The 27,772-nt window shown below is 43.1% G+C and overlaps 1 protein-coding gene across 1 annotated transcript; it reads right to left on the reverse strand.

Moving 5' to 3' along the window:
* On the reverse strand, positions 1-27,772 carry LOC145861697 (leukocyte immunoglobulin-like receptor subfamily A member 3). The gene is made up of 6 exons (XM_082964579.1): positions 27,543-27,772; positions 1,971-2,015; positions 1,552-1,821; positions 1,150-1,431; positions 612-893; positions 1-509 (listed from the first exon to the last, which is right to left on the reverse strand). The coding sequence occupies exons 1-6, from the start codon at positions 27,571-27,573 to the stop codon at positions 1-3; spliced, it is 1,419 nt and encodes a 472-aa protein (XP_082820705.1). The 5' UTR covers positions 27,574-27,772.

Here is a 27,772-nt window from a genome sequence, read left to right on the forward strand (position 1 = left end):
TCAGTGTACAGGACAGACTCCTCTCAATAGAAATAGGTGTATAAACAATGACTCTGTACTATAATAAATTAACAATGTGTTTGTTATTGATTCACAGAACAACAGAAAATATTTCACTGTCCCAATAATTTTAGAGCTCACTGTAACTAAGAATTCTGACACGCAGACCATGATTGACTCAATATAAATAATCAACAACATCAATAAAGCACAACAAAGTAACTCACCTTTTACAGTGAGAGTGACAGGATCACTTGGTAGTGAAGATGTGGGTCTAGACACTCTGTTCCCTTCACACCAGTACCGACCCTGGTCAGACTCAGCAGCTCTACTGATGGTGTGAGAGACTCTAATGTTACTGTAACCAGACTGGGATACTACATTATCATTCCTGTCTTTGTACCACTGATAGTTCCAGCTACTGTAAGACCGTGTTGAACACGTCAGAGTAACTGTCTCTCCAGGGAACACAGGGTTTGGTTCTACAGTCAGTTTAGCTTTGGCCAGAGCTGTGAAAACATATCACAGATTAGACATATTACCTAAACTGGATACATGAGTAGCTATTTCAAATGACACTGTTATAGTGATACTGACTATAGTGAACTTACCAGTGACACTGATGGTGATGTCATCACTGGGTATTGACCTCTGGGGCCGATCTGTCCTCAGCCCCTCACATCTATACTGACCAGTCTGACCAGTCTGACCAGTCAGAGTGATGGGGATGGTGATATTTATGACTTTACTGGTCTGACTGGGAAGGTATTGGTTGTCTCTGGACCAGTAGTACGTCCAGTCTGTGTAGTCTGGTATGACACACTGGAGACTGACTGTCTCTCCAGAGTAGAGGAGACCCTGAGGAGAGACACTCACTGAGGCCACAGGCAGAGCTGTAGAAAGACACATGTAGTTAGTTGATTCATACATAGAATCTGCTCTATCATGATTAAATGTAGTTAGTTGATTCATACATAGAATCTGCTCTATCATGATTAAATGTAGTTAGAGCACCAATCTTTCCAAAGTATGATCACCATACTTCTTTAATTAAACATGTCTATGTTTTTCTATCATAACTATGAATACTGACACACAGATCATGATTGACTTAATGTAAATAGTGTCTATCTGTATGACACTACTCACCATTGACAGTGATAGTGACAGGGTCACTGATGGATGAAGAAGTGGGTCTGGACTCTCTTTTTCCCTGACACCAGTAGGGACCCTCATTCACTGTTGATCCACTGATGGTGAGGGTGTCTCCTGTTATAGTGTGTCTGACAGACTGGGATACTACATTATCATTCCTGTCTTTGTACCACTTATAGCTCCAGCTACTGTCAGACCCTACTGAACACATCAGAGTAACTGTCTCTCCAGGGAACACAGGGTTTGGCTCTACAGTCAGTGTAGCTTTGGGCAGAGCTGCAGAAACACACAACATATGTATTTAAAACAACTAAACAGCATCCTTAAAATATTGCCCAATGTCAAGTGGTTATAAGAATGGAGGCACAGATGTGAATGAGAGATAAGATGACGTACGTGTCACTGTCAGTCTGACTGCATCACTCCATTTAGAATCCTGCTGCTGATGTGAACCCAGACAACTGTAGTCACCACTGTGGGAAAACTCAGCTGCACCGATAATACATTCATGTTCTTTCTGTGGACATTGATCTGGACTGGGTGTTAACCATCTGTACTCCCAGTCAGTGACTCCTCCCCCCTGTATGTCACATCTGAGAGTGACAGACTCTCCACTGAATATCTGGGAGCTGTTGGGGTGTATGGTCAGGACAGCCTTTGCCACTCCTGCACAAAATCAAACCAGCATGAAACACTTGCCTTACAAATGTTGTTTCGAGAAACAAAAACTAGAAATATGTCCTGCCAAAATCAACTTTAAAAATCAGGATGAAGCATTAAGAGAAGGAGGCTTGATGAAGTGAACAAATATCTACCATCATCATCTTCAGAGTGTCCAGAGTTGATGTGTGTATTCAGCACTACAACAAAGAAAGTCACATTGCACCAATATTAGCTTGAAATAAACAACAACATGCCATATACAGGTTACTGATTACCAAATACTTTATACTTACTGGACTTTATTTTAAAGGTGCAATTTGCAATTTCCGCATCGATTTTTGCACTTTTAAATAAATAATAGCCATTCATTCTGAAAAAGTATAACTTTTAATTGCTTCATTAGGAAAAAGCACGATTCCACATCAAATCAAATTGTATTTGTCACATGCACCAAATACAACAGACCTTACAGTGAAATGCTTACTTACAAGCCCTTAACCAACAATGCAGTTCAAGAAAGAGTTAAGAAAATATTTACTTAATAAACTAAAGTAATAAATAATCAAATTAAAATAAAAAGTAACACAATAAAAATAACGATAATGAGGCTATATACAGGGGGTATGGGTACCAAGTCAATATGTGGGGGAATGGTAGTAGAGTTATTTTGTACATGTAGGTAGGGGTAAAGTGACTATGCATAGATAACACACATTGAGTAGCAGCAGTGTAAAAACAATGATAGGGGGGGCATGTCAATGTAAAATGTCCGGATGCCAATTTCATTAATTGTTCAGCAGTCTTATGGCTTGGGGTTAGAAGCTGTTAAGGAGCCTTTTGGTCCTAGACTTGGCTCTCGGGTACCGCTTGCCGTGCGATAGCAGAGAGAATAATCTATGACTTGGGTGACTGGAGTCTTTGACAATTTTTTGGGCCTTCCTCTGACACCGCATAGTACATAAACACAGCAAAAAAAGAAATCCCTTTTTCAGGACACTGTCTTTCAAAGATAATTCGTAAAAATCCAAATAACTTCACAGATCTTCATTGTAAAGGGTTTAAACACTGTTCCCCATGCTTGTTTAACGAACCATAAACAATTAATGAACATGCAGCTTACAGAGGGTAGGCAATTAAGGTCACAGTTATGAAAACTTAGGAAACAAAAGAGGCCTTTCAACTGACTCTGAAAAACACCAAAAGAAATATGCCCAAAGTCCATGCTCATCTGCGGGAACGTGCCTTAGGCATGCTGCAAGGATGCATGAGGACTGCAGATGTGGTGAAGTCATGAGTGAACAGTGAGTACAGGAGGAGACTGAGCACGCACCGCTGAGGGACGCCTGTGTCGAGGATCAGCGTGGCAGATGTGTTGTTACCCACCCTTACCACCTGAGGGCAACCCGTCAGGAAGTCCAGGATCCAGTTGCAGAGGGAGGTGTTTAGTCACAGGGTCCTTAGCTTGGTGATGGTCTTTGAGGGCACTGTGGTGTTGAACACTGAGATGTAGTCAATGAATAGCATTCTCACATAGGTGTTCCTTTTGTCCAGGTGGGAAAGGGCAGTGTGGAGTGCAATAGAGATTGCATTATCTGTGGATCTGTTAGGGTGGTATGCAAATTGGAGTGGGTCTAGGGTTTCTGGGATAATGGCATTGATGTGAGACATGACCAGCCTTTCAAATCACTTCATGGCTACAGACTACTGAGTGCTACTGATCAGTTGTCATTTAGGCAGGTTACCTTAGTGTTCTTGTGCACAGGGACTATGGTAGTCTGCTTAAAACATGTTGGTATTTCAGACAGGGTCGGACAGGGAGAGTTTGAAAATGTCATGAAGACACTTGCCAGTTGGTCAGCGCATGCTCGCAGTATACGTCCTGGTAATCCGCCTGGCCCTGTGGCCTTGTGAATGTTGACCTGTTTTAAAGTCTTACTCACATCGGCTGCGGAGAGCGAGATCACACAGTCTTCCGGAACAGCTGGTGCTGTCATGCATGTTTCAGTGTTATTTTCCTCAAATCAAGCGTAGAAGTAGTTTAGCTCGTCTGGTACGCTCGTGTCACTGGGCAGCTCTCGGCTGTGCTTCCCTTTGTAGACTGTAATGGTTTGCAAGCCCTGCCAAATCTGACGAACGTAAAGAGCCGGTGTAGTACGAGCCGGTGTAGTACGATTCGATCTTAGTCCTGTATTGACGCTTGCCTGTTTGATGGTTCGTCGGAGGGCATAGCGGGATTTCTCATAAGTTTCCGGGTTAGAGTCCTGCTCCTTGAAAGCGGCAGCTAAAGCCTTTAACTCGGATTTTGCCTGTAATCCATGGCTTCCGGTTGGGGGTATGTACGTATGGTCACTGTGGGGATGACATCATTGATGCACTTATTGATGAAGCCAATGACTGATGTGGTGTACTCCTCAAAGCCATCAGAGGAATCCCGGTACATTTTCCAGTCTGTGCTAGCAAAACAGTCCTGTAGCTTAGCATCTGCTTCATCTGACCACTTCTTTATTGATCGAGTCACTGGTGCTTCCTGCTTTAATATTTGCTTGTAAGCAGGAATCAGAAGGATAGAATTATGGTCAGATTTGCCAAATGGAGGGAGAGGGAGAGCTTTGTATGCATCTCTGTGTGTGGAGTAAAGGTGGTCCAGAGTTTTTTCCCCTCTCGTTGCACATTTAACATGCTGATAGAAATTTGGTAAGATGGATTTAAGTTTCCCTGCATTAATGTCCCTGTCCACTAGGAGCTTCGCTTCTGGGTGAGCGTTTTCCTGTTTGCTTATGGCGGAATACAGCTCATTGAGTACGGTCTTAGTGCCAGCATCAGTCTGTGGTGGTATGTAGACATCTACGAAATATACAGAGGAAAATTCTCTAGGTAGATAGTGTGGTTTACTGTTTATCATGAGATACTCTACCTCAGGCGAGCAAAACCTCGAGACTTCCTTAGATATCGCGCACCAGCTGTTATTTACAAAAATACATAGTCTGCCGCCCCTTGTCTTACCAGATGCTTCTGTTCTATCCTCCCGATACAGCGTATAACCAGCCAGCTGTACTGTATGTTTATAATGTCGTCGTTCAGCCATGACTCCGTGAAGCATAAGATATTACAGTTTTGAATGTCTTGCTGGTAGTTTAATCTTCCGTGTAGATCATCGATTTACTTTCCAACGTTTGCACGTTTGCTAGCAGAATGGAAGACAGTGGGGGTTTATTCGATAGCCTACAAATTCTCAGAAGGCAGCCTGCCCTCCGGACCCTTTTTCTCTGCCTTCTCTTCACACAAATGACGGGGATCTGGGCCTGTTCCCGGGAAAGCAGTATGTCATTCACGTCGGGCTCAAAGGATAAAAAGGAGTATGCCAGTTCGTGGTGAGTAATTGCAGTTTTGATGTCCAGAAGTTATTTTCAGTTATAAGAGCTGCAACATTATGTACAAAATAAGTTAAAAAATAAGTTACAAACAATGCAATGAAACGAACAAAAAAACACAATTGGTTAGGAAGACATAAAACTTCAGCGTTCTTCTCCGGCGCCATCTTGTGTCATGGCTCACATCAACACCATCATCCCGGAAATCCTGGAAACAGGCACCACACTGCCAGGTCTCTGACCTGGCACCACTCTTCCAGGTCTCTGACCTCCTCCCTATACGCTTTGCCTATTTGATGGTTCGTCTGAGGGCATAGCGAGATTTCTTATATGTGTCCGGATTAGTGTACCGCTCCATGAAAGCGGCAGCTCTAGCCTTTAGCTCAGTGCGGATGTTCGCTGTAATCCATGGCTTCGGGTTGGGATCTGTATGTACGGTCACTGTGGGGACGACGTCGTCAATGCACTTATTGATGTAGATGGTGACTGAGGTGGTATACTCCTCAATGTCATTGGTCATCTGACCACTTCCATATTGAGCAGTCACTGGTACTTCCTGCTTTAGTTTTTGCTTGTAAGCATCAGTCAGTAGGATAGAATTATTGTCAGATTTGCCAAATGGAGGGCGAGGGACAGCTTTGTATCAATCTCTGTGTGTGGAGTAAAGGTGGTCTAGAGTTTTTTTCTGTCTGGTTGCACATGTGACATGCTGGTAGAAAGTTGGTAAAACTGATTTAAGTTTGCCTGCATTAAAGTCCCCGGCTACTAGGTGCACCGCTTCTGGATGCGCATTGCCATTTTTGCTTATGGCCTTATACAGCTCGTTGAGTACGGTCTTAGTGCCAGCATCAGTTTGTGGTGGTAAATAGATGGCTATGAATGATATAGATGAGAACTCTCTTGGTAGGTAGTGTGGTCTACAGATTATCATGAGGTACTCTACCTCAGGTGAACAAAACCTCGAGACTTCTTTAAAATTGGAAATCGTGCACCAGCTGTAATTTACAAACGGACACACATCCCCGCCTCTCGTCTTACAAGACATAGCTTCTCTGTCCTGCCGATCCTCACATATACATTCCTCTTTCCAGGTGGGTGAGAGCTGTGTATGTGACAGGTTAAAGGAAATACTCATAGCCTGTTATACATTAAAAAGTATTAGTAAGTTCATAGTATGTGAGGATCTTAAAACATCTAAGGTTAAAAAGATCATGTATTCTATATTAGTTGATAGAGATTGATAACATTCATATAATTGTGTTAAAAAGTAAAAATCCGTCAAGCGTACAAAGGGTAAGAATTGTAAAAGGAGTGTGTAAACATTATATTGACTACTTTATTTTGTGGTGCCTAATTGAAGGGGAAAGGTGTTAATCTGTGATCTACTAAATGCTCTTAATCTATGAGCCTGAGATCGATTGCTCTGGTCTCCACCCAAGTTTGTGGGGAAATCGCGGGTTTTTCCTCATTGCACTAAAGGTTATTGAGGAAACGATACCGTATCACGCTCGTGATTATTTCTCCCCTTTTTCAGGTACGTTATTGAAGATAAAACAGAGTCATTTAAATGTAATAACTCGTTAACCTGTTAGGGCTAGGAGGCAGTATTTACACGGCCGGATAAAAAACGTACCCGATTTAATCTGGTTACTACTCCTGCCCAGTAACTAGAATATGCATATAATTATTGGCTTTGGATAGAAAACACCCTAAAGTTTCTAAAACTGTTTGAATGGTGTCTGTGATTATAACAGAACTCATATGGCAGGCAAAAACCTGAGAAGATTTCATGCAGGAAGTGGCCTGTCTGACAAGGTGTTGTTGTTCTTGGCTCTGTTTATTGAACATTTAGGATCTTAGCTGTAACGTGACACTTCCTACGGATCCCATAGGCTCTCAGAGCCCGGGAAAAAGCTGAACGATATCGAGGCAGCCCCAGGCTGAAACACATTATCGCCTTTGCCAAGTGGCCGATCAGAGGACAAAGGGCTTAGGCGCGTGCCCGAGTCGACCCCATGCTGTATTTTCTTTCGTCTGTTTACTTAATTGCAGATTCCCGGTCGGAATATTATCGCGTTTTTACGAGAAAAATTGCATAAAATTGATTTTAAACAGCGGTTGACATGCTTCGAAGTACGGTAATGAAATATTTAGAAATCTTTTGTCACGAAATGCGCCGTGCGCGTGACCCTTATTTACCATTCGGATAGTGTCTTGAAGGCACGAACAAAACGCCGCTGTTGGAATGTTGTTATACATATGTTATACAATACATGCATGTTTTGTTCAATCAAGTTCATATTTATATCAAAAAACAGCTTTTTACATTAGCATGTGACGTTCAGAACTAGCATACCCCCCGCAAACTTCTGGGGAATTTACTAAAAATTTACTAAATTACTCACGATAAACGTTCACAAAAAGCATAACAATTATTTTAAGAATTATAGATACAGAACTCCTCTATGCACTCGATATGTCTGATTTTAAAATAGCTTTTTGGTGAAAGCACATTTTGCAATATTCTATTATATATATATCTAACAGAAGAAAAGAAAGAGAAAATCAGGACAGAAGAAAAAGGATATCAAAGTGAAACAGTTCTCTAAAGACACAGGAGACAATAATACAAGAAACAACACTTCTGTAGCTTGTCAACTATGTGTCTGTCTATCCCTGTTCTCTCCTCTCTGCACAGGCCATACAAACGCTTCACACCGCGTGGCCGCTGCCACTCTAACCTGGTGGTCCCAGCGCGCACGACCCACGTGGAGTTCCAGGTCTCCGGCAGCTTCTGGAACTGCCGGTCTGCAGCCAACAAGGCTGAGTTCATCTCAGCCTATGCTACCCTCCAGTCCCTTGACTTCCTGGCGCTGACGGAAACATGGATTACCACAGATAACACTGCTACTCCTACTGCTCTCTCTTCGTCTGCCCACGTGTTCTCGCATACCCCTAGAGCATCGAGCCAGCGGGGTGGTGGCACTGGAATCCTCATCTCTCCCAAGTGGACATTCTCTCTTTCTCCCCTGACCCATCTGTCTATCTCCTCATTTGAATTCCATGCTGTCACAGTTACCAGCCCTTTCAAGCTTAACCTGTTAGGGCTAGGGGGCAGCATTTGCACGTCTGGATAAAAAAAATGTACCCAATTTAATCTGGTTACTAATCCTACCCAGTAACTAGAATATGCATATACTTATTATATATGGATAGAAAACACTCTAAAGTTTCTAAAACTGTTTGAATGGTGTCTGTGAGTATAACAGAACTCATTTGGCAGGCAAAACCCTGAGACATTTTCTGACAGGAAGTGGATACCTGATGTGTTGTATTGACTTTAAACCTATCCCATTGAAAAACACAGGGGCTGAGGAATATTTTGGCACTTCCTATTGCTTCCACTAGATGTCACCAGCCTTTACAAAGTGTTTTGAGTCTTCTGGAGGGAGATCTGACCGAACAAGAGCCATGGAACGATGATGTCCCATTAGACACCTGGCGCGCGAGTTCATGTTGGGTACCCTCGTTCCAATACGTTATAAAAGAGTATGCATTCGTCCACCTTGAATATTATTCATGTTCTGGTTAAAAAAGGCCCTAATGATTTATGCTATACAACGTTTGACATGTTTGAACGAACGTAAATATATTTTTTCCCCTCGTTCATGACGAGAAGTCCGGCTGGCTTAGATCATGTGCTAACAAGACGGAGATTTTTGGACATAAATGATGAGCTTTTTTGAACAAAACTACATTCGTTATGGACCTGTGATACCTGGAAGTGACATCTGATGAAGAGAATCAAAGGTAATGGATTATTTACATAGTATTTTCGATTTTAGATCTCCCCAACATGACGTCTAGTCTGTATCGCAACGCGTATTTTTCTGGGCGCAGTGCTCAGATTATTGCAAAGTGTGATTTCCCAGTAAGGTTATTTTTAAATCTGGCAAGTTGATTGCGTTCAAGAGATGTAAATCTATAATTCTTTAAATGACAATATAATATTTTACCAATGTTTTCTAATTTTAATTATTTAATTTGTGACGCTGACTTGACTGCCGGTTATTGGAGGGAAACGATTTCCTCAACATCAATGCCATAGTAAAACGCTGTTTTTGGATATAAATATGAACTTGATAGAACTAAAAATGCATGCATTGTCTAACATAATGTCCTAGGAGTGTCATCTGATGGAGATTGTAAAAGGTTAGTGCATCATTTTAGCTGGTTTTATGGTTTTGGTGACCCTGTCTTTGACTTGACAAAACATTACACACAACTCTTGTAAATGTACTGTCCTAACATACTCTAAATTTATGCTTTCGCCGTAAAACCTTTTTGAAATCGTAAAACGTGGTTAGATTAAGGAGATGTTTATCTTTCAAAGGGTGTAAAATAGTTGTATGTTTGAAAAATTTGAATTTTGACATTTATTTGGATTCAAATTTGCCGCTCTTGAAATGCACCTGCTGTTGATGGAGTGCACCACGGGTGGCACGCCAGCGTCCCACCTAGCCCATAGAGGTTAACATCCTTATCATTTATCGCCCTCCAGGTTCCCTTGGAGAGTTCATCAATGAGCTTGACGCCTTGATAAGTTCCTTTCCTGAGGATGGCTCACCTCTCACAGTTCTGGGTGACTTTAACCTCCCCACGTCTACCTTTGACTCATTCCTCTCTGCCTCCTTCTTTCCACTCCTCTCCTCTTTTGACCTCACCCTCTCACCTTCCCCCCCTACTCACAAGGCAGGCAATACGCTTGACCTCATCTTTACTAGATGCTGTTCTTCCACTAATCTCATTGCAACTCCCCTCCAAATCTCCGACCACTACCTTGTATCCTTTTCCCTCTTGCTCTCATCCAACACTTCTCACTCTGCCCCTACTCGGATGGTATTGCGCCGTCCCAACCTTCGCTCTCTCTCTCCCGCTACTCTCTCCTCTTCCATCCTATCATCTCTTCCCTCTGCTCAAACCTTCTCCAACCTATCTCCTGATTCTGCCTCCTCAACCCTCCTCTCCTCCCTTTCTGCATCCTTTGATTTTCTCTGTCCCCTATCCTCCAGGCCGGCTCGGTCCTCCCCTCCTGCTCCGTGGCTCGACGACTCACTACGAGCTCACAGAACAAGGCTCCGGGCAGCCGAGCGGAAATGGAGGAAAACTCGCCTCCCTGCGGACCTGGCATCCTTTCACTCACTCCTCTCTACATTCTCCTCTTCTGTCTCTGCTGCTAAAGCCACTTTCTACCACTCTAAATTCCAAGCATCTGCCTCTAACCCTAGGAAGCTCTTTGCTACCTTCTCCTCCCTCCTGAATCCTCCTCCCCCTCCCCCCCCTCCTCCCTCTCTGCGGATGACTTCGTCAACCATTTTGAAAAGAAGGTTGACGATATCCGATCCTCGTTTGCTAATTCAAACGACACCGCTGGTCCTGCTCACACTGCCCTACCCTGTGCTTTGACCTCTTTCTCCCCTCTCTCTCCAGATGAAATCTCGCGTCTTGTGACGGCCGGCCGCCCAACAACCTGCCCACTTGACCCTATCCCCTCCTCTCTTCTCCAGACCATTTCCGGAGACCTTCTCCCCTTCCTCACCTCGCTCATCAACTCATCCTTGACCGCTGGCTACGTCCCTTCCGTCTTCAAGAGAGCGAGAGTTGCACCCCTTCTGAAAAAACCTACACTCGATCCCTCCGATGTCAACAACTACAGACCAGTATCCCTTCTTTCTTTTCTCTCCAAAACTCTTGAACGTGCCGTCCTTGGCCAGCTCTCCTGCTATCTCTCTCAGAATGACCTTCTTGATCCTAATCAGTCAGGTTTCAAGACTGGGCATTCAACTGAGACTGCTCTTCTCTGTGTCACGGAGGCTCTCCGCACTGCTAAAGCTAACTCTCTCTCCTCTGCTCTCATCCTTCTAGACCTATCTGCTGCCTTTGATACTGTGAACCATCAGATCCTCCTCTCCACCCTCTCCGAGTTGGGCATCTCCGGCGCGGCCCACGCTTGGATTGTGTCCTACCTGACAGGTCGCTCCTACCAGGTGGCGTGGCGAGAATCTGTCTCCGCACCATGCGCTCTCACCACTGGTGTCCCCCAGGGCTCTGTTCTAGGCCCTCTCCTATTCTCGCTATACACCAAGTCACTTGGCTCTGTCATATCCTCACATGGTCTCTCCTATCATTGCTATGCAGACGACACACAATTAATCTTCTCCTTTCCCCCTTCTGATAACCAGGCGGCGAATCGCATCTCTGTATGTCTGTCAGACATATCAGTGTGGATGACGGATCACCAGCTCAAGCTGAACCTCGGCAAGACGGAACTGCTCTTCCTCCCGGGGAAGGACTGCCCGTTCCATGATCTCGCCATCACGGTTGACAACTCCCTTGTGTCCTCCTCCCAGAGTGCTAAGAACCTTGGCGTGATCCTGGACAACACCCTGTCGTTCTCCACTAACATCAAGGCGGTGACACGATCCTGTAGGTTCATGCTCTACAACATTCACAGAGTACGACCCTGCCTCACACAGGAAGCGGCGCAGGTCCTAATCCAGGCACTTGTCATCTCCCGTCTGGATTACTGCAACTCGCTGTTGGCTGGGCTCCCTGCCTGTGCCATTAAACCCCTACAACTCATCCAGAACGCCGCAGACCGTCTGGTGTTCAACCTTCCCAAGTTCTCTCACATCACCCCGCTCCTCCGCTCTCTCCACTGGCTTCCAGTTGAAGCTCGCATCCGCTACAAGACCATGGTGATTGCCTACGGAGCTGTGAAGGGAACGGCACCTCCATACCTTCAGGCTCTGATCAGGCCCTACACCCTAACAAGGGCACTGCGTTCATCCACCACTGGCCTGCTGGCCCCCCTACCTCTGAGGAAGCACAGTTCCCGCTCAGCCCAGTCAAAACTGTTCGCTGCTCTGGCACCCCAATGGTGGAACAAGCTCCCTCACGACGCCAGGACAGCGGAGTCAATCACCACCTTCCGGAGACACCTGAAACCCCACCTCTTTAAGGAATACCTAGGATAGGATAAAGTAATCCTTCTAACCCCCCCCCCCCCCTTAAAAGATTTAGATGCACTATTGTAAAGTGGTTGTTCCACTGGATATCATAAGGTGAATGCACCATTTTGTAAGTCGCTCTGGATAAGAGCGTCTGCTAAATGACTTAAATGTAATGTAATGTAAATGTAATTCTAAGTACATAGCCCAGCCATCACGGGCTAGCTATTTAGACACCCGGCAAGTTTAGCCTTCACCAAAATCAGATTTACTATTACAAAAGTTTGATTACCTTTTGTTGTCTTCGTCAGAATGCACTCCCAGGAGTGCTACTTCAATAACAAATGTTGGTTTGGTCAAAAATAATCCATCGTTATATCCGAATAGCGGCGTTTTGTTCGTGCGTTCCAGAAACTATCTGAAATGGTAAATCAGGGTCGTGCGCATGGCGCATTTCGTGACAAAAAAATTCTAAATATTCCATTACCGTACTTCCAAGCATGTCGACTGCTGTTTAAAATCAATTTTTATGCAATTTATCTTGTAAAAAAGCGATAATATTCCGACCGGGAATCTCCTTTTCGGCAAACAGAGGAAAAAACACAAAGACGGGGGCGGCCTGTGCACACGCCTAAGCCCACAGTCCCTTGATCGGCCACTTGAGAAAGGCGATAATGTGTTTCAGCCTGGGGCTGGAATGACGACATTCAGGTTTTTCCCGGGCTCTGAGAGCCTTTTGGAGCCGTGGGAAGTGTCACGTTACCGCAGAGATCCTTTGTAATTGAATGAGATGTCAAAGAAAGACAATAAATGGTGAGACAGGCCACTTCCTGTAAAGGAATCTCTCAGGTTTTGACCTGCCATTTGAGTTATGTTATACTCACAGACACCATTCAAACAGTTTTAGAAACTTTGGAGTGTTTTCTATCCAAAGACAATAATTATATGCATATTCTAGTTACTGGGCAGGAGTAGTAACCAGATTAAATAGGGTACGTTATTTATCCAGCCGTGAAAATACTGCCCCCTAGCCATAACAGGTTAAGGAATACCTGGGATAGGATATAGTAATCCTTCTAACCCCATCCCCCCCCCCCCAAAAAAAAAAGATATAGATGTACTATTGTAAAGTGGTTGTTCCACTGGATATCATAAGGTGAATGCACCAATTTGTAAGTCGCTCTAGATAAGAGCGTCTGCTAAATGACGTAAATGTAAATGTAATTACATTGTGATTGTTTATTTATACTGTTATTATTATTCAAGATATTCACTTGACCAAGAAAGAGATAGTAACTTTTTTTTTTACCCCTTTTTCTCCCCAATTTCGTGGTATCCAATTGGTAGTAGTTATAGTCTTGTCTCATCGCTGCAACTCCCGTATGAACTCGGGAGAGGCGAAGGTCAAGAGCCATGTGTCCTCCGAAATACAACCCAACCAAGCCGCACTGCTTCTTGACACAATACACATCCAACACGGAAGCCAGCCGCACCAATGTGTTGGAGGAAACACCGTACACCTGGCGACCTGGTCAGCGTGCACTGCGCCCGGCCCGCCACAGGAGTCGCTAGTGCGCGATGAGACAAGGATATCCCTGCCGGCCAAATCCTCCCTAACCCCGACGACGCTGGGCCAATTGTGCGTCAGAGCAATAGTAACTTAACTGAATGACTACCGACCCATTGCACTCACTTCCATCATTATGAAATACTTTGAGGGGCTTGTCAAAGACTACATCACATCCTCCCTCCCCGACACACACGACCCTCTCCAATTCCCCTACTGCCCCGACAGATCCACGGACAACACAATCGCCATTTCACTGCAAGCAGCCCTCACCCACCTGGACAAGAGGAATGCATATGTGAGGATGCTGTTCATTGACTACAGCTCAGCCGTCAATACCATAGTGCTCTCTAAGCTCACCAGAAAACTCACAGCCCTGGGCCTGAACTCCTCCCTATGCAATAGGTCCTGGACTTTCTGACGGGCAGCCCTCAGGTGGTGAAGATAGGCAACATTACCTCATCAACACAGATTCTCAACACAGGGGCCCCACAAGGGTGCATCCTCAGTCAACTGCTGTACTACCTGTAATAACACAACTGCATGGCCACACACAGTTCCAACTCCATCATCAAGTTCACTGGCGACACAACAGTAGTAGGCCTGATTACCAAATGCGGCGAGACACCATACATTGAGGAGGTAGGCACTCTGCCGGTGTGGTGCCAGGTAAACAACCACTCCCTCACCTTCAGCAAAACAAAGGAGTTGATTGCAGACCTCAGGAGGAACCAGGTTGGACATGCCACATCCTCATCAACGGGGTCGCCGTGGAGGCGGTCAAAAACGTAAAGTTCCTTGGTGTACATATCTTAGAGGAGTTGAAATGGTCAAACCACATGGACACCGTGGTGAGGAGGGCTCGACAGCAACTCTTTAACCTCGGAGGCTGATGAAATTCTTTCTTTTCCCAAGGGGCCTCACAGTATTCTACAGGAGCACCATCAAGAGCATGCTGTCGGGCTGCATTACAGCCTAGTATATCAACTGCATCACAGCCTGATACCGACAATTACCCTGCCCACACCCTAATGGACATTTGTATTTTTCATTGTCACAGTTGTAAATATGTATATATTATTTTTTGATGTTTTATTATTGTTTCACTTACACCTGAACTGTTGGATCTCAGAGCTTAAGTATTTCACTGTACACTGCAATTACATCTGTGACCTTATGCATGTGACTAAATAAACAACTAATCTAATCTAAATGCAACATGTCCTCACAAGCATTTCGCCACACCCGCAATAACATCTGCTAAATATGTGTACGTGACCAATAAAATGTGATTTGATTGAAAATAACAATCTCTTGGTTCATGGCATTCCAATCTTCCACGACACCGTTTCTGTGTCAATAACTGACTTCCTAAATGTTGAACTTTACTGTAAATCTCAGCTTTGTTTAAAATACACTCAATCAAACCTATTATATTTATCATAGTTATTCAGGAGTAACATTAAAACAGAATAATATGCCCCACCAACATTAGACAATTTTACAGAAAACCCTCAAATTACTGAAGTAATTAAATTAAATCAATGATGACAGAATAGTCAGATTGACTGATAACTAAAATAGCAGTGCAATGGCATTATTTTGCAAAGTGCAGAGAAGTATAGGTAAATCATCTGTGGGTTACTTCTGAGAATTGTCATGACGTTGGCCTCTTTTGGTACAATTTTGTGATACTCAGAAGAGACAATATAGCCATATTACCATAAAACTGTTTATATAATAGACTCAGTTTAAGACTTGCCTCATATGGGTGTATGGAATGTATTAATAAGGATAAAGCTTTTGTAAGACATTGAGATGCTATGTACTGATGTAATGTGATAGAATTGTATTTCTGTAACCAAATCTAACTCAGTCATAGGCACGCCCCAGGGACATATACAGGACCAGGCGTCATTTGACCAGCCTGTTCGATGGGCACTATAAAACACTCCCTGATTTACATTTCGACAGACCAGGCCTACACTCTATGGCCAGAGGTTTGACCATCCAATTCCTCTACTGAAAGTGAACCATACCACGTGGTTCACTTTTAGACTATTGATACTGACAGAATAAGAACAAGTCTTTGATATTAATTATTAGTCTGCAGCTAAGTAAATTATATCATCGAACGCGAAGACCAACGAAACCACCATTCTATGACGACATTAATGAATGTCGCTCTGAAAGATCAATTCTGAGAGAGAGAGAGAGAGAGAGAACGCGGACAAAACTCTCCAACAGAACCGAACTCTCCAACAAAGAACGACGACACACTGAGCGTAAATATATATTGATTGCAATTGTTCCCGAATGAGTGAGCCTTCAATTGTAATATTAATGAACTCTGTGTAAACTTCTCAGCTGACCATTTATGACCCATTGTTCAACAGGCCGACCAGCCTGTTTAGCCCACAAGGGCACATTCCGATACCAATCCTTTGTGACAATAATTACTGTTTGTATGTTTTTCTGTTAATTACTTAGTGTAGTAAATAAATGATTTTAAGACAATTGATGTATGGATGATTTTAGTAAAGACTGGGTTCGTGCAGATACAACAATTTACGACGTTTTGGAATGAGACTGAACTAGAGGTAAATACACCATTTAAACTTAAGAAGATAATCGACCTATACTATAATAGAATATAATATTATAGTACAGGAAAGTTATATTAGGAAAATTATAGCTTTGTAATCTGAATATTCTCCTTGGTGCCCCGACCTCCTAGTTAATTACAATTAAACGATTAATCAGTTTAATCGCGTGATAATAATTACAGGGAGCTAATTGATAAACATATCTTCAGTTTAATGGTACCCCCAAAGACACGACATTTTGGAGCCCCCGTGCGAGGAATCTAGGATAGAATTGGACTTTGCTGTGAAATTCTATATATCAATTGTGCAAACAGAATTGTACAAACAGCCTGCTATGTAAACAAAGTGATTGTGCATTTTCCATTGAGAGAAGCTATTTAGAATAGCTCCGGTCTTATGTCGATAGCAGTGAGGATTAATTTCCAGATTTAGTCCGTTAGGCCAAACGGTACTATTTCTGTCGGTAAATATTAACTTCTAGAGTAAGGTTAGAAGTTAGAGGTTAGCTGTCCGGGAACCGAGCCGAGTGGTTTGCCTACCGCACTAGGACTGTGGGCAGACCGTATGCGTATTTGTAGTTAAGTACCGTGTCGCTCCGGTCAACATAAACGCTAGCAGAGTATGCTGAATGGGGTTAAGGTGAGACGTCACTAGAAAACCCACCCTTTCCTATTTTGGTGCTTGGAAGGATACTCCTGAACCAAGTAGCAATAGCTTAGCATTACGGGTAAGCTAACAGAGAGGGAACATTTTACCCTCCACCGTGACACGTTTAAAATTTCTCCGCTAGCGCGACGGAAGTCCGACCTTTGTACTTCCGTTTTAATTTCAGCATTCTGCACCCTGGTGGTGAAGAATTGCCAGTACATCTCTAGGGGAAATTCAAACGTGGAGCACGTCTCATTCAATTTAACTAACAAGTGAAATTGCCAGATTTACCTTTTCAAGTGGATCTTTCAAATAATATCCAAAATTGATTGGGCGTCTACAATGAGACATGATTAACTTTTTCCAAACTTAACTTAGATGAAGCAATGCTCTCAGGTTAATTGAAAGTTAATTCCCAGATAGCCTATACAGGTTTGATACATCATAAATAGATGAATCAGTAAAATCTGCTTTAGCAAGGCACAGTCAGTAAAACCCCTTTACTGACGTTCAGCCCCAGGTAGGATCGTACCCTAGTGGTGAAGGGTCCCAACATTTGAACTACGGTTTACACTTATGATATCCAATCAATGGAGATTGTATGGATTATCGTCTCATTCAATTTAATAAGTTAAATTGTCGAACATACCTTTCTAGGTTCTTCCAATTAAATGAGACAACTTAAACTTTGCATATTAACCTGGATGAAGCAACCTCTCAGGTAATTCAAGTTTAATACCCAGATAGCCTACCCAGGTAGGACTAATCATTGGCATTGATTAATTCAATTTGCTTTTGCAAATTCATTCACGTCCAACTTCCACAGTACTGTACAGTACTGATGGTTCATTAACGTCTATAAATAGATTAAAATCGTCTTTGCAGTTTTCCACATTCCAAAACCACATTTTGGAAAATTAGGAAAAACAATTTTTCCTTTCAAATGTTCTAATAATGTGCAAGCTATCAGAGGGGGTGGTTCCCACTCGCCCGCTAATTAGTGAACCTCCACCCGTAAATGGATTGATCTCTAACCTCAGCAGCGATAACAACCCTAATTATGCCATTAGTGGAAAAGCAGACAACAATGTTTTCCAAAATCAACCATCGGGCGCAGGCCTCGTAAAGGTTCTCTCCAGTCTAGCTCTGATGTCTTGCCATCCGAGATTGCCATCTGTCCAATACCGTAGTGCACAGCTGAAGCACGAGCAGGTAACGGTAGACATAAAGGGACAGGTGGAGAGAACCGGGAAACCAATCACAAATGCAGAAAGGGGAAAAATTCTGCTAGCTATGGAACTGCGTTCGAAAACTGAACAATTAAATGTAATTGCAAAAACGTATGACGATGAACAAGCACAAGCTCTTCAACAAAATCGTTTTCTACAGGAACAACTCGATTTAGCCAAAATTAATACGATGATGTCCATGCCAAACTAGATAAATCTGAAGAGTTATCTACAAACAGGAGCGCTCAACTTGACAACATGCATGCTGTTTTGTTGAATGTTACTCAAAATAACACGGTGCTCCTCAAAGCGCTGCAGACCAAAGACGATCAGTTAATGAACACAATGACAAAGTTGGATGATAAATCAGCAGAACTTATTGAAGTCGCTGACCAAATGAATGATGAGAGAACTCAGGTGATGAGGTTGGAAATATTGATTTCTAAGCAAGCAGAGGAAATATCATCACTGAATCTCTCGCTCCGTACTCAAGACCTCTATCTGCAAACCATGACACATAAGTTTGAGACCGAAAGGAGCAGGTGTGACACTCACGTGTCCAAAATCAGTACTCTAAGCGCTCAAGTGGACTCTGCAATGCAGCAGAATTCCACCCTTAGGTACCATCTGGAGGAAATCCAGAATGGTCACGCTCTACAGCGCGACTTCCCATCCAAGCAACTGGAGCCCTGTACTCACAGGAGTGAAGACAATAGGTTTCAGACCTTGCCTCCCTCATGTGTCCCTCAGTCTTCTCCTCTTGGCCCTTCGGCACTGAGTAATATGGTGCCTCTTGGCCAACAACAACAAGGCTTGGCTTCTTCTCTTGGCCTTTCGGCCCCAATCTCTCCACAGGATGAAGCCAACCCTCTCCGCCTGCTTGGCGCAGAATACCTTGACAAACTCGTCAAGAATTTCCCCACCTTTGACCCCGTTCCAGGTCAGCCAAACGATACTGAGACGTTCCTAGCTGACATAGAGGACGCGTTGGGTGGCTACCCGGACGCTACGGTTTCTGACAGGGTTTACCTGTTGAAGCGAACGTCGAATAGACACGTGACGAGGTTCATTCGTCTACAACAGCAACACGTGCTAAATGACTATGCTAAACTTGCCACAGCTTTGAAATTAGAATTCAGTGGTTCTGCGACTCGCAAACACGATAGCTCACTGGCTAACACCGTCAAACAAGCTCGGAACGAACACCCACAAGCTTTCTATCATAGGCTTCGTTCAGCTTACTTTGGCCTACTCACAGAAACAGGAATGGAAGAGCTGTTACCATTCAAACAAATGTTTCTGTCGAACATGTATCCCACCTTCATTACCTACTTGGGCCCTGCCGCCCACGTTGGCTTGCCTATCTTACAACTCAGAGAGCTTGCAAGCACAGCTTTTGAGGCATCAAAAGTTCACAACGCTAAGAGCCCTGACCACTCAGTTTTGAAGTTTAACCAGGAGCACTCACTCCAGTTAGAGGGTGCATTAACAGGTATTGGAGCGTCGAGAGATGACGCACAACAACAGTTTCTACCACGAAACCCTGATTCCAATAACCTCCGCGGTCGAAATAACTGTAAAATACGTAGCCATCAACATGACTACCGCTACAATCGACCCGTTCGCTACGTTCCTGCACCCAACCCACCAAAAGTGTCAGAGCACAAGGGTAACAAAGGGTTGAAGGACGACCAAACGTAGACCAATGTTCTCCAGAAGTCCCACTACGGGAAGAACTTAAGCGAGAACAATTTGATAAAAGGGTAAAAGATAAGTCACAAGGACTAGACGGGGAATTACCGGACACCAGGTCCGCAGGAATTAACACCCATAGCATGGACGTTAAAGTTCAAATTTCTCCCGCTCTCATTCAAGACCCTATCCAGGGCCCGCTTGATCAAGAAACAAGCCCCCGGGCTCTGTCCATAGACTCTGATACAAAAGTTGCGAAGAAAAAGGTCAAACGCTTCGTTAAAGCCAAGCCCACTCCAAATCAGAAAAGTCAATCTGCTTCCATCTTGAACAGACATGGCACATCACGTCGTTGCGAACGACCACTCCACTTTTTGGGGAATATGTCCACTAACCACGAATCTAAACGGCCATACCTGGAAACAGTCCTGGAGGACTGCTTAGCTTGTCATGCGCTAATTGATTCGGGTGCGACAATATCACTCATCTCTCAAACATTGTTTGATGATCTCAAAAGGGCTTTGAAACCAACTAAACGTTGGTTAAAAGTGGAACGATGCGACACTAAACTTCGAGGGGTCACTCAGACTACCTCGCCTCTCACATTGAGAGTCATGCTGAAACTACACTTCCAGGACGTATCGCTCGTTCACCCTGTGTATGTTACCAGCCTCGAAACTGTAACCCTGCTACTTGGAGCAGACTTGATGGATCGGTTACTCCCATTGATGGATTGGAAAACCAACCAGGTATGGTCACAGGCCACAGTGCCTTCTCCACTGACCACACCGTCTTCCCCTAACGCTAGCTGCAACGCAGTCCTTCACGAGGGGTATCTGTCGAAAGCACCCCTTGAGAAAAAGACGTTTAGAAACCTCTTGGTACAAAATCCGATCCACGGAGATAGTACGATATCTCGACACATTCCATCAGCCAACCTGATTGACCATTCTTTTCATGATTTCGAGCCAGCTGTCTCTGTGAATAAGCAACTTCCCTCCTCCTTGCAGTCATGTAATACGGTAGTTGAGATGAACTTTTCTTTCCCTTTGGACACTTCCGCAAGCACTGCGGCCGTCCCAGCAAGAAAAACTTTGATGCGCAGAGTATACTCTGCTTCCGATGATACACCTTCCGCTTTGTTGGGGACTGTCACCCCTTACTATGACACTAATGGCGTCAGTCCAGCAACTGACCCGATGACTCCCACTTGTGAAACACTTTGCGATATCACAGACCGATATCCTCGTCTCAGTTCACAGGTAATGAAGAGGTTGCCACACGTGGACGCGGTGGTGACTGACATGCCTCGACAGCCACTGAGCGTTTTGAAGCACAAACACCAGGAGATTTGGTTGAAAGGTTACAGCCACTCTCATAAAAACGCGGCCGCTGACAACTCGTACATAGGGTCCGACCTTTTCATTTGCGCATCGGACACCAACACCACCCGCTGGTTGGGGGGTTCCGAGGCACAAAGGGGGGGAATAGTAGCCCAGACGCATGATGAGCCTCATCGAGGCCGGTGGGGGGGTCGAGACTACGGACAACGCTGTACGAGGCCGCCAGAGCATAAATCAAATCTAGTTGTAAACTCTCCTATGAGAACAGTGAGGAGCAGACAGGCCCCTAGATGGGGATTATCTTAGAAGACATCTAAAATAGTACTGAGGTGTACCACACTGGTCGTAAAGGAAGTCCAGTGGACTTGTCCAGTGGACTTGTCCACCTCCAAAACAAATGGCAACAATAATCGTTCTTTGCCATGTGTAGGTTCAACTACAATACAACTAGTAAAATGCTCCAATCATGTGTTCCGGTAGATAATATTTCAGAATAAATCGGTAGGATAACTGGTCCCCTTGAGTACCAGTACCAATACCAGCTACAATCAGTAAGAAGGTTAGAGACTTAACAAATCAAATTACCATTGACAACAGCGACATAGGAGTCACTCAGAGTGTAACACGTGGAGGGGAATCTCCAGTGCACTCTTCCAATGGTTAACACACATGTCACTAATAAATAGGACCCTCCATTCAGGAGTAAAATTATTAGAAGTCATGAACCTTGATCACACCACGTATGACTGGTCCAATACTTAAAGAGTACTTCCGTCGTGAGGTTAGCTCCTCCGTGGATAACATAGCTATGAAATAGACTTCATACCTATCGCCACTACAATAGTGGAAGACAGTGACTTGTAGAAAACTACTACAGACTCCCTTGACACCAATTCTGACTGACCTCCAGGCATTGACCTGAAAATTACTTGACTACGTCAGACTCATTCTGAACAAGTTGTAATCTGCCCGGATACTTGGTTTTCTTCCCTTGACATGCGCGCTTGTGTAAGCATAAACGCACATGCACAACGGAACATCCAATTATGATTTATGCTAGGACCACTTAAGGGCCCAAGCAATATACCAGCCTTAGTAAAGTTGAACATTTACTTCTAGGCCTTTGACTCTACAGCACTCACCAGTTTTCTTCCCAGAAGTCCGTAGGTCATACCTGTAGACTGCCCAAAACTAGTGAATTACAGCTGTAGACTTATCATATAGTTATCAACTTAGGATAGCGCCTAAGCAACACACCAAGTAGGAAAACCCTAGATATGGCATTAGAGACAATGCCATGATAATCATTTTGCCAGAACATTGGACATATATAGAATACAGTCCAATTAGATGATTTTTTTGTGTGAACTATATTTTGTATATTTTTGTTTTGTTTATGCTTTCATTCCTTTTCGGTTCAGTTCCTTTGACACTTAGGAAGTGATAGAGCCATAAACAAAGTCCCCATACAACCATCACTTAGTGCCACAACGCCGCTCATTGGGGAATGAATGTAATTATATATATTTCATGAGTGTGTGTGCATTGTTAACATCTGCCTAAGTTACTGCCCAGATCTTCCAGTCTGGACGACGGGTCCGGAACGGCGACCCCAAATCCGGACACCCACAGCCTATCCTTGTGGCGGCATGCCCGCTGTCAGAGAGACTACCAAGGTAAACCACCAGAGGGAGGGACCGCAACGGCGATCACCAACCAGGACATCCCCTGGCCCTTCCTGGGGTACTTTACAGCTTCCAGGGAACCTACCAAGGTACACCAATTGAGGAGACCGCAACGGCGATCACCAACCAGACATCAACTGCCCATCCTTGTGGTGGACGGCTCCGCTTTCAGGGAGCCTACCAAGTTCAACCACCAGAGAGGACTGCAACGATGATCTACCAATGGGACATCACGTGGTCATGATTTTATGTTGATTTGTAACTTGCAGGATAAACAAGATCCAAACCACCAGGGGGGGTATGTCATGACGTTGGCCTCTTTTGGTACAATTTTGTGATACTCAGAAGAGACAATATAGCCATATTACCATAAAACTGTTTATATAATAGACTCAGTTTAAGACTTGCCTCATATGGGTGTATGGAATGTATTAATAAGGATAAAGCTTTTGTAAGACATTGAGATGCTATGTACTGATGTAATGTGATAGAATTGTATTTCTGTAACCAAATCTAACTCAGTCATAGGCACGCCCCAGGGACATATACAGGACCAGGCGTCATTTGACCAGCCTGTTCGATGGGCACTATAAAACACTCCCTGATTTACATTTCGACAGACCAGGCCTACACTCTATGGCCAGAGGTTTGACCATCCAATTCCTCTACTGAAAGTGAACCATACCACGTGGTTCACTTTTAGACTATTGATACTGACAGAATAAGAACAAGTCTTTGATATTAATTATTAGTCTGCAGCTAAGTAAATTATATCATCGAACGCGAAGACCAACGAAACCACCATTCTATGACGACATTAATGAATGTCGCTCTGAAAGATCCATTCTGAGAGAGTGAGAGAGAGAGAGAACGCGGACAAAACTCTCCAACAGAACCGAACTCTCCAACAAAGAACGACGACACACTGAGCGTAAATATATATTGATTGCAATTGTTCCCGAATGAGTGAGCCTTCAATTGTCAATTGTAATATTAATGAACTCTGTGTAAACTTCTCAGCTGACCATTTATGACCCATTGTTCAACAGGCCGACCAGCCTGTTTAGCCCACAAGGGCACATTCCGATACCAATCCTTTGTGACAATAATTACTGTTTGTATGTTTTTCTGTTAATTACTTAGGTGTAGTAAATAAATGATTTTAAGACAATTGATGTATGGATGATTTTAGTAAAGACTGGGTTCGTGCAGATACAACAATTTACGTCGTTTTGGAATGAGACTGAACTAGAGGTAAATACACCATTTAAACTTAAGAAGATAATCGACCTATACTATAATAGAATATAATAATATAGTACAGGAAAGTTATATTAGGAAAATTATAGCTTTGTAATCTGAATATTCTCCTTGGTGCCCCGACCTCCTAGTTAATTACAATTAAACGATTAATCAGTTTAATCGTGTGATAATAATTACAGGGAGCTAATTGATAAACATATCTTCAGTTTAATGGTACCCCCAAAGACACGACAGAATGCAGGAGTACAGACTTTTTAGCGCAGCAGAAAGATCAGCGTACCCCAAATTTAGAGGTTGTGAGTTTCAAATCCTGGGTGGGGTCATATTGAAGTGATCATGTCAAATGTACAGGATGTCACTCGCCTTAAAACTCCTACACCATTTAATTACATCCCTTGCAAAAAAGACTGCGGTTTCACATGAAAATTGCATTTTCACATGTGAAATAGCTGTTTTCACATGTTGAGTTGACATTTCACATGTGAAAACAAGAGACGTGAGGTAAATGTTGAAACCATATGTTCACATGTATTAAATTCATATTAACACCATCTTTTCACGAGAGAAAAATTACGTTTCCACCTCACATGTGAACTGCAACAATTTCACGTGTGAATAGCTTTCACATGGGAAAACCTAACTCTCTGTAGAATTGCATTTTCACGTGAAAAAATGTAACATTTGAAAATCGAAATTTGCTGTTTTAGTTGTGTAAACGTTATCACGTTTAGTTTCATGGTATCACATTGATATTGATTGTGTATCCCCATGTTGTCACATTTATTTCACAAGATTTTTTTCACATGTGTAGTTTAATGTTATCACATGTCACTTTTCATGCTGTCACATACAGTACCAGCAGCATACCACCCTTCATCCCACTGCTAGCTTGCCTCTGAAGCTAAGCAGGGTTGGCCCTGGACTGTCTCTGGATGGGAGATTGCTGGAAGTGGTGTTGCAGGGTCAGTAGGGGCCATTCTTCTCTCTGGTCTAAGGAGATCCCAGGGCAGTCTAGGTGACATGTCCCTGTTTAGGGGTCTTTTTGATAGGAAGTTAAACGGTTGTCCTGACTCTCTGTGGTTATTAAAAATCCCAAGGCACTTATTGTAAGACTAGGGATGTTAACCCTGGTGTCATGGCAACATTCCCAACCTGGCCCCCTTCCATCATAGCCACCTAATCATCCCCCTCATTACTAATTGGCAAAATACAGTGTCTTCAGAAAGTATTCACATCCCTTGACATTTTCCACATTTTGTTGTGTTACAGCCTGAATTTCAAATTGATTAGATTGAGATGCATTATCACTGGCCTACACACAATACCCCATAGTTAATTAAAAATGAAAAGCAGACATTTCTTGAGTCAATAAGTATTCAACCCCTTTGTTATGGCAAGCCTAAATAAGTTCAGAAGTGAATTATGCTTCACAATCAGTCACATAATAAGTTGCATGGACTCACTATGTGTGCAATGATAGTGTTTAACATGATTTTTGAATGACTACCTCATCTCTGTACCCCACACAGACAATTATCTCTTAGGTCCATCAGTTGAGATGTGAATTTCAAACACAGATTCAACCACAAGACAAGGTTTTCCAATGCGTCTCAAAGATGGGCACCTATTGGTAGATGGGCACAATATAAAAAAGCAGACTTGAATATCCATTTGAACATGGTGAAGTTGGTAATTACACTTTGGATGGTGTATCAATACACCCAGTCACTAGAAAGATACAGTTGTCCTTCCTCACTAACTTGCCGGAGAGGAAGGAAACTTCTCAGGGATTTCACCATGAGGCCAATGGTGACTTTTTAAAAGAGTTAGAGTTAAATGGACATGATAGGAGAAAACTGAGGATCGATCAACAACATTGTAGTTACTCCACAATACTAACCTAATTGACAGAGTGAAAAGAAGGAAGCCTGTACAGAATACAAATATTCCACAACATGCATCCTGTTTGCAACAACGCACTAAAGTAATACTGAAAAAAATGTGGCAAAGCAATACCGTTTTTTGTGCTGAATACAGAGTGTACTGGTTGGAGCAAATACAATACATTAATAATGAGTACCACTCTTCATATTTTCAAGTGGTGACTGCATTATGTTATGGGTATGCTTGCAATCGAGGACTGGGGAATTTTTCAGGATAAAAAATTAACACAGGCAAAATCCTAGAGAAAACCTGGTTGTCTGCTTTCCACCAGACCCTGGAGATGAATTCACCTTTCAGCAGGACAATAACCTAAAACACAAGGCCAAATCTACAATAGAGTTGCTTACCACGAAGATAGTCAATGTTCTTGAGTGGCTGAGATACAGTTCTGACTTTATTTGAAAATCTATGGCAAGACCTGAAAATTGTTTTCTAGCAATGATCAACAACCAATTTGACAGAGCTTGAATCATTTAAAAAATAATAATGGGCAAATATTGCACAGTCCAGGTGTGGAAAGCTCTTAGAGACATACCAAGAAAAACTCAAAGCTGTAATCGCTGTCAAAGTTGATTCTATAAAGTAATGACTCAGGGGTGTGAATAATTATGTAATTAAGATATTTCTGTGTTTCATTTTCAATACATTTGCAAACATTTCTAAAAACGTTTTTCACTTTGTCATTATTGGTATTGTGTGTAGATGGGTGAGAAAAGTAAACCATTTTAATACATTTTGAATCCAGGCTGTAGCACAACAAAATGTGAAATTAGTCAAGGGGTATGAATACTTTCTTTAGGCACTCTATCACTCTTCACCTCTCCACCTAATAGCTGATGTGTGGTGAGCGTTCTGACACACAAATGGTCACCTTGCATCACCCAGGTGGGTGCAACACATTTCTGGTGGATGAGGTGAGTTTCCCTCTACTATGTAAAGCGCTTTGAGTACCTCAGTTGGTAAAAAAGTGCTATATAAATTCAAAATATAACACAAAATATACTGTTATTTTATGACAATGTTTGTTAACAATATCAGTGTAAACAAACAATGTACATGAATTAATTCCCCTAGCAACATTCCTCAGCTGTATACCACAACAAGTGGCAGGGTGGCCGTTTTGTGGTAGTTTCAATTACGGACTGCAGCTTTAAGAGACCAGAGACTTACCATGTCCTGCAATCCCATTTTAGTACCATTTACTAATAAGCATTTGCACTGTTTTATCAATAAGGAATAAAACACAAAAAAGCTAAAGCATAAAACTGTCTTAATTTACATGAATGTATTATTCCTTTTTTCCATCAAAGGTTTAGTAAATCAGGTAATTAGTGTTCATACACAAACACACTCACTCAGTACTTACAGAGTAACACACAGAGCAAGGTGGGCTCCATTCTGTCCTGCCGACGATCTCTGAACTACAGTTCTTCTGACAAACCCCTCTACTTCCTATATGATGACAGATGGATTAGTTCACGTCTCTTCACCGTCACACAGAGAAATAGAGAGAGATCCATTCTACATAAATGTACAAAGACTGTGAGAAAAAATAGTAGCGGTTAAAGCCGTGTTTATTTTCTGACCAACTTCTCT

The sequence above is a fragment of the Salmo salar genome, chromosome 18 (genome assembly GCF_965601325.2).
Source record: "Salmo salar chromosome 18, fSalSal1, whole genome shotgun sequence".
Classification (NCBI taxonomy): domain Eukaryota; kingdom Metazoa; phylum Chordata; class Actinopteri; order Salmoniformes; family Salmonidae; genus Salmo; species Salmo salar.

Bases quoted from the DNA above. Each gene is read 5' to 3' on its own strand.
- LOC145861697 (XM_082964579.1), bottom strand. From the start codon at position 27,573: ATGGAGCCCACCTTGCTCTGTGTGTTACTCT. The intron at 2,016-27,542 runs GTAAGTACTGAG...TCTTTGTTGTAG, and splicing joins CTTGCTCTGTGTGTTACTCT to TGCTGAATACACACATCAAC. The intron at 894-1,149 runs GTGAGTAGTGTC...GTCTTTCTACAG, and splicing joins TGTCACTATCACTGTCAATG to CTCTGCCTGTGGCCTCAGTG.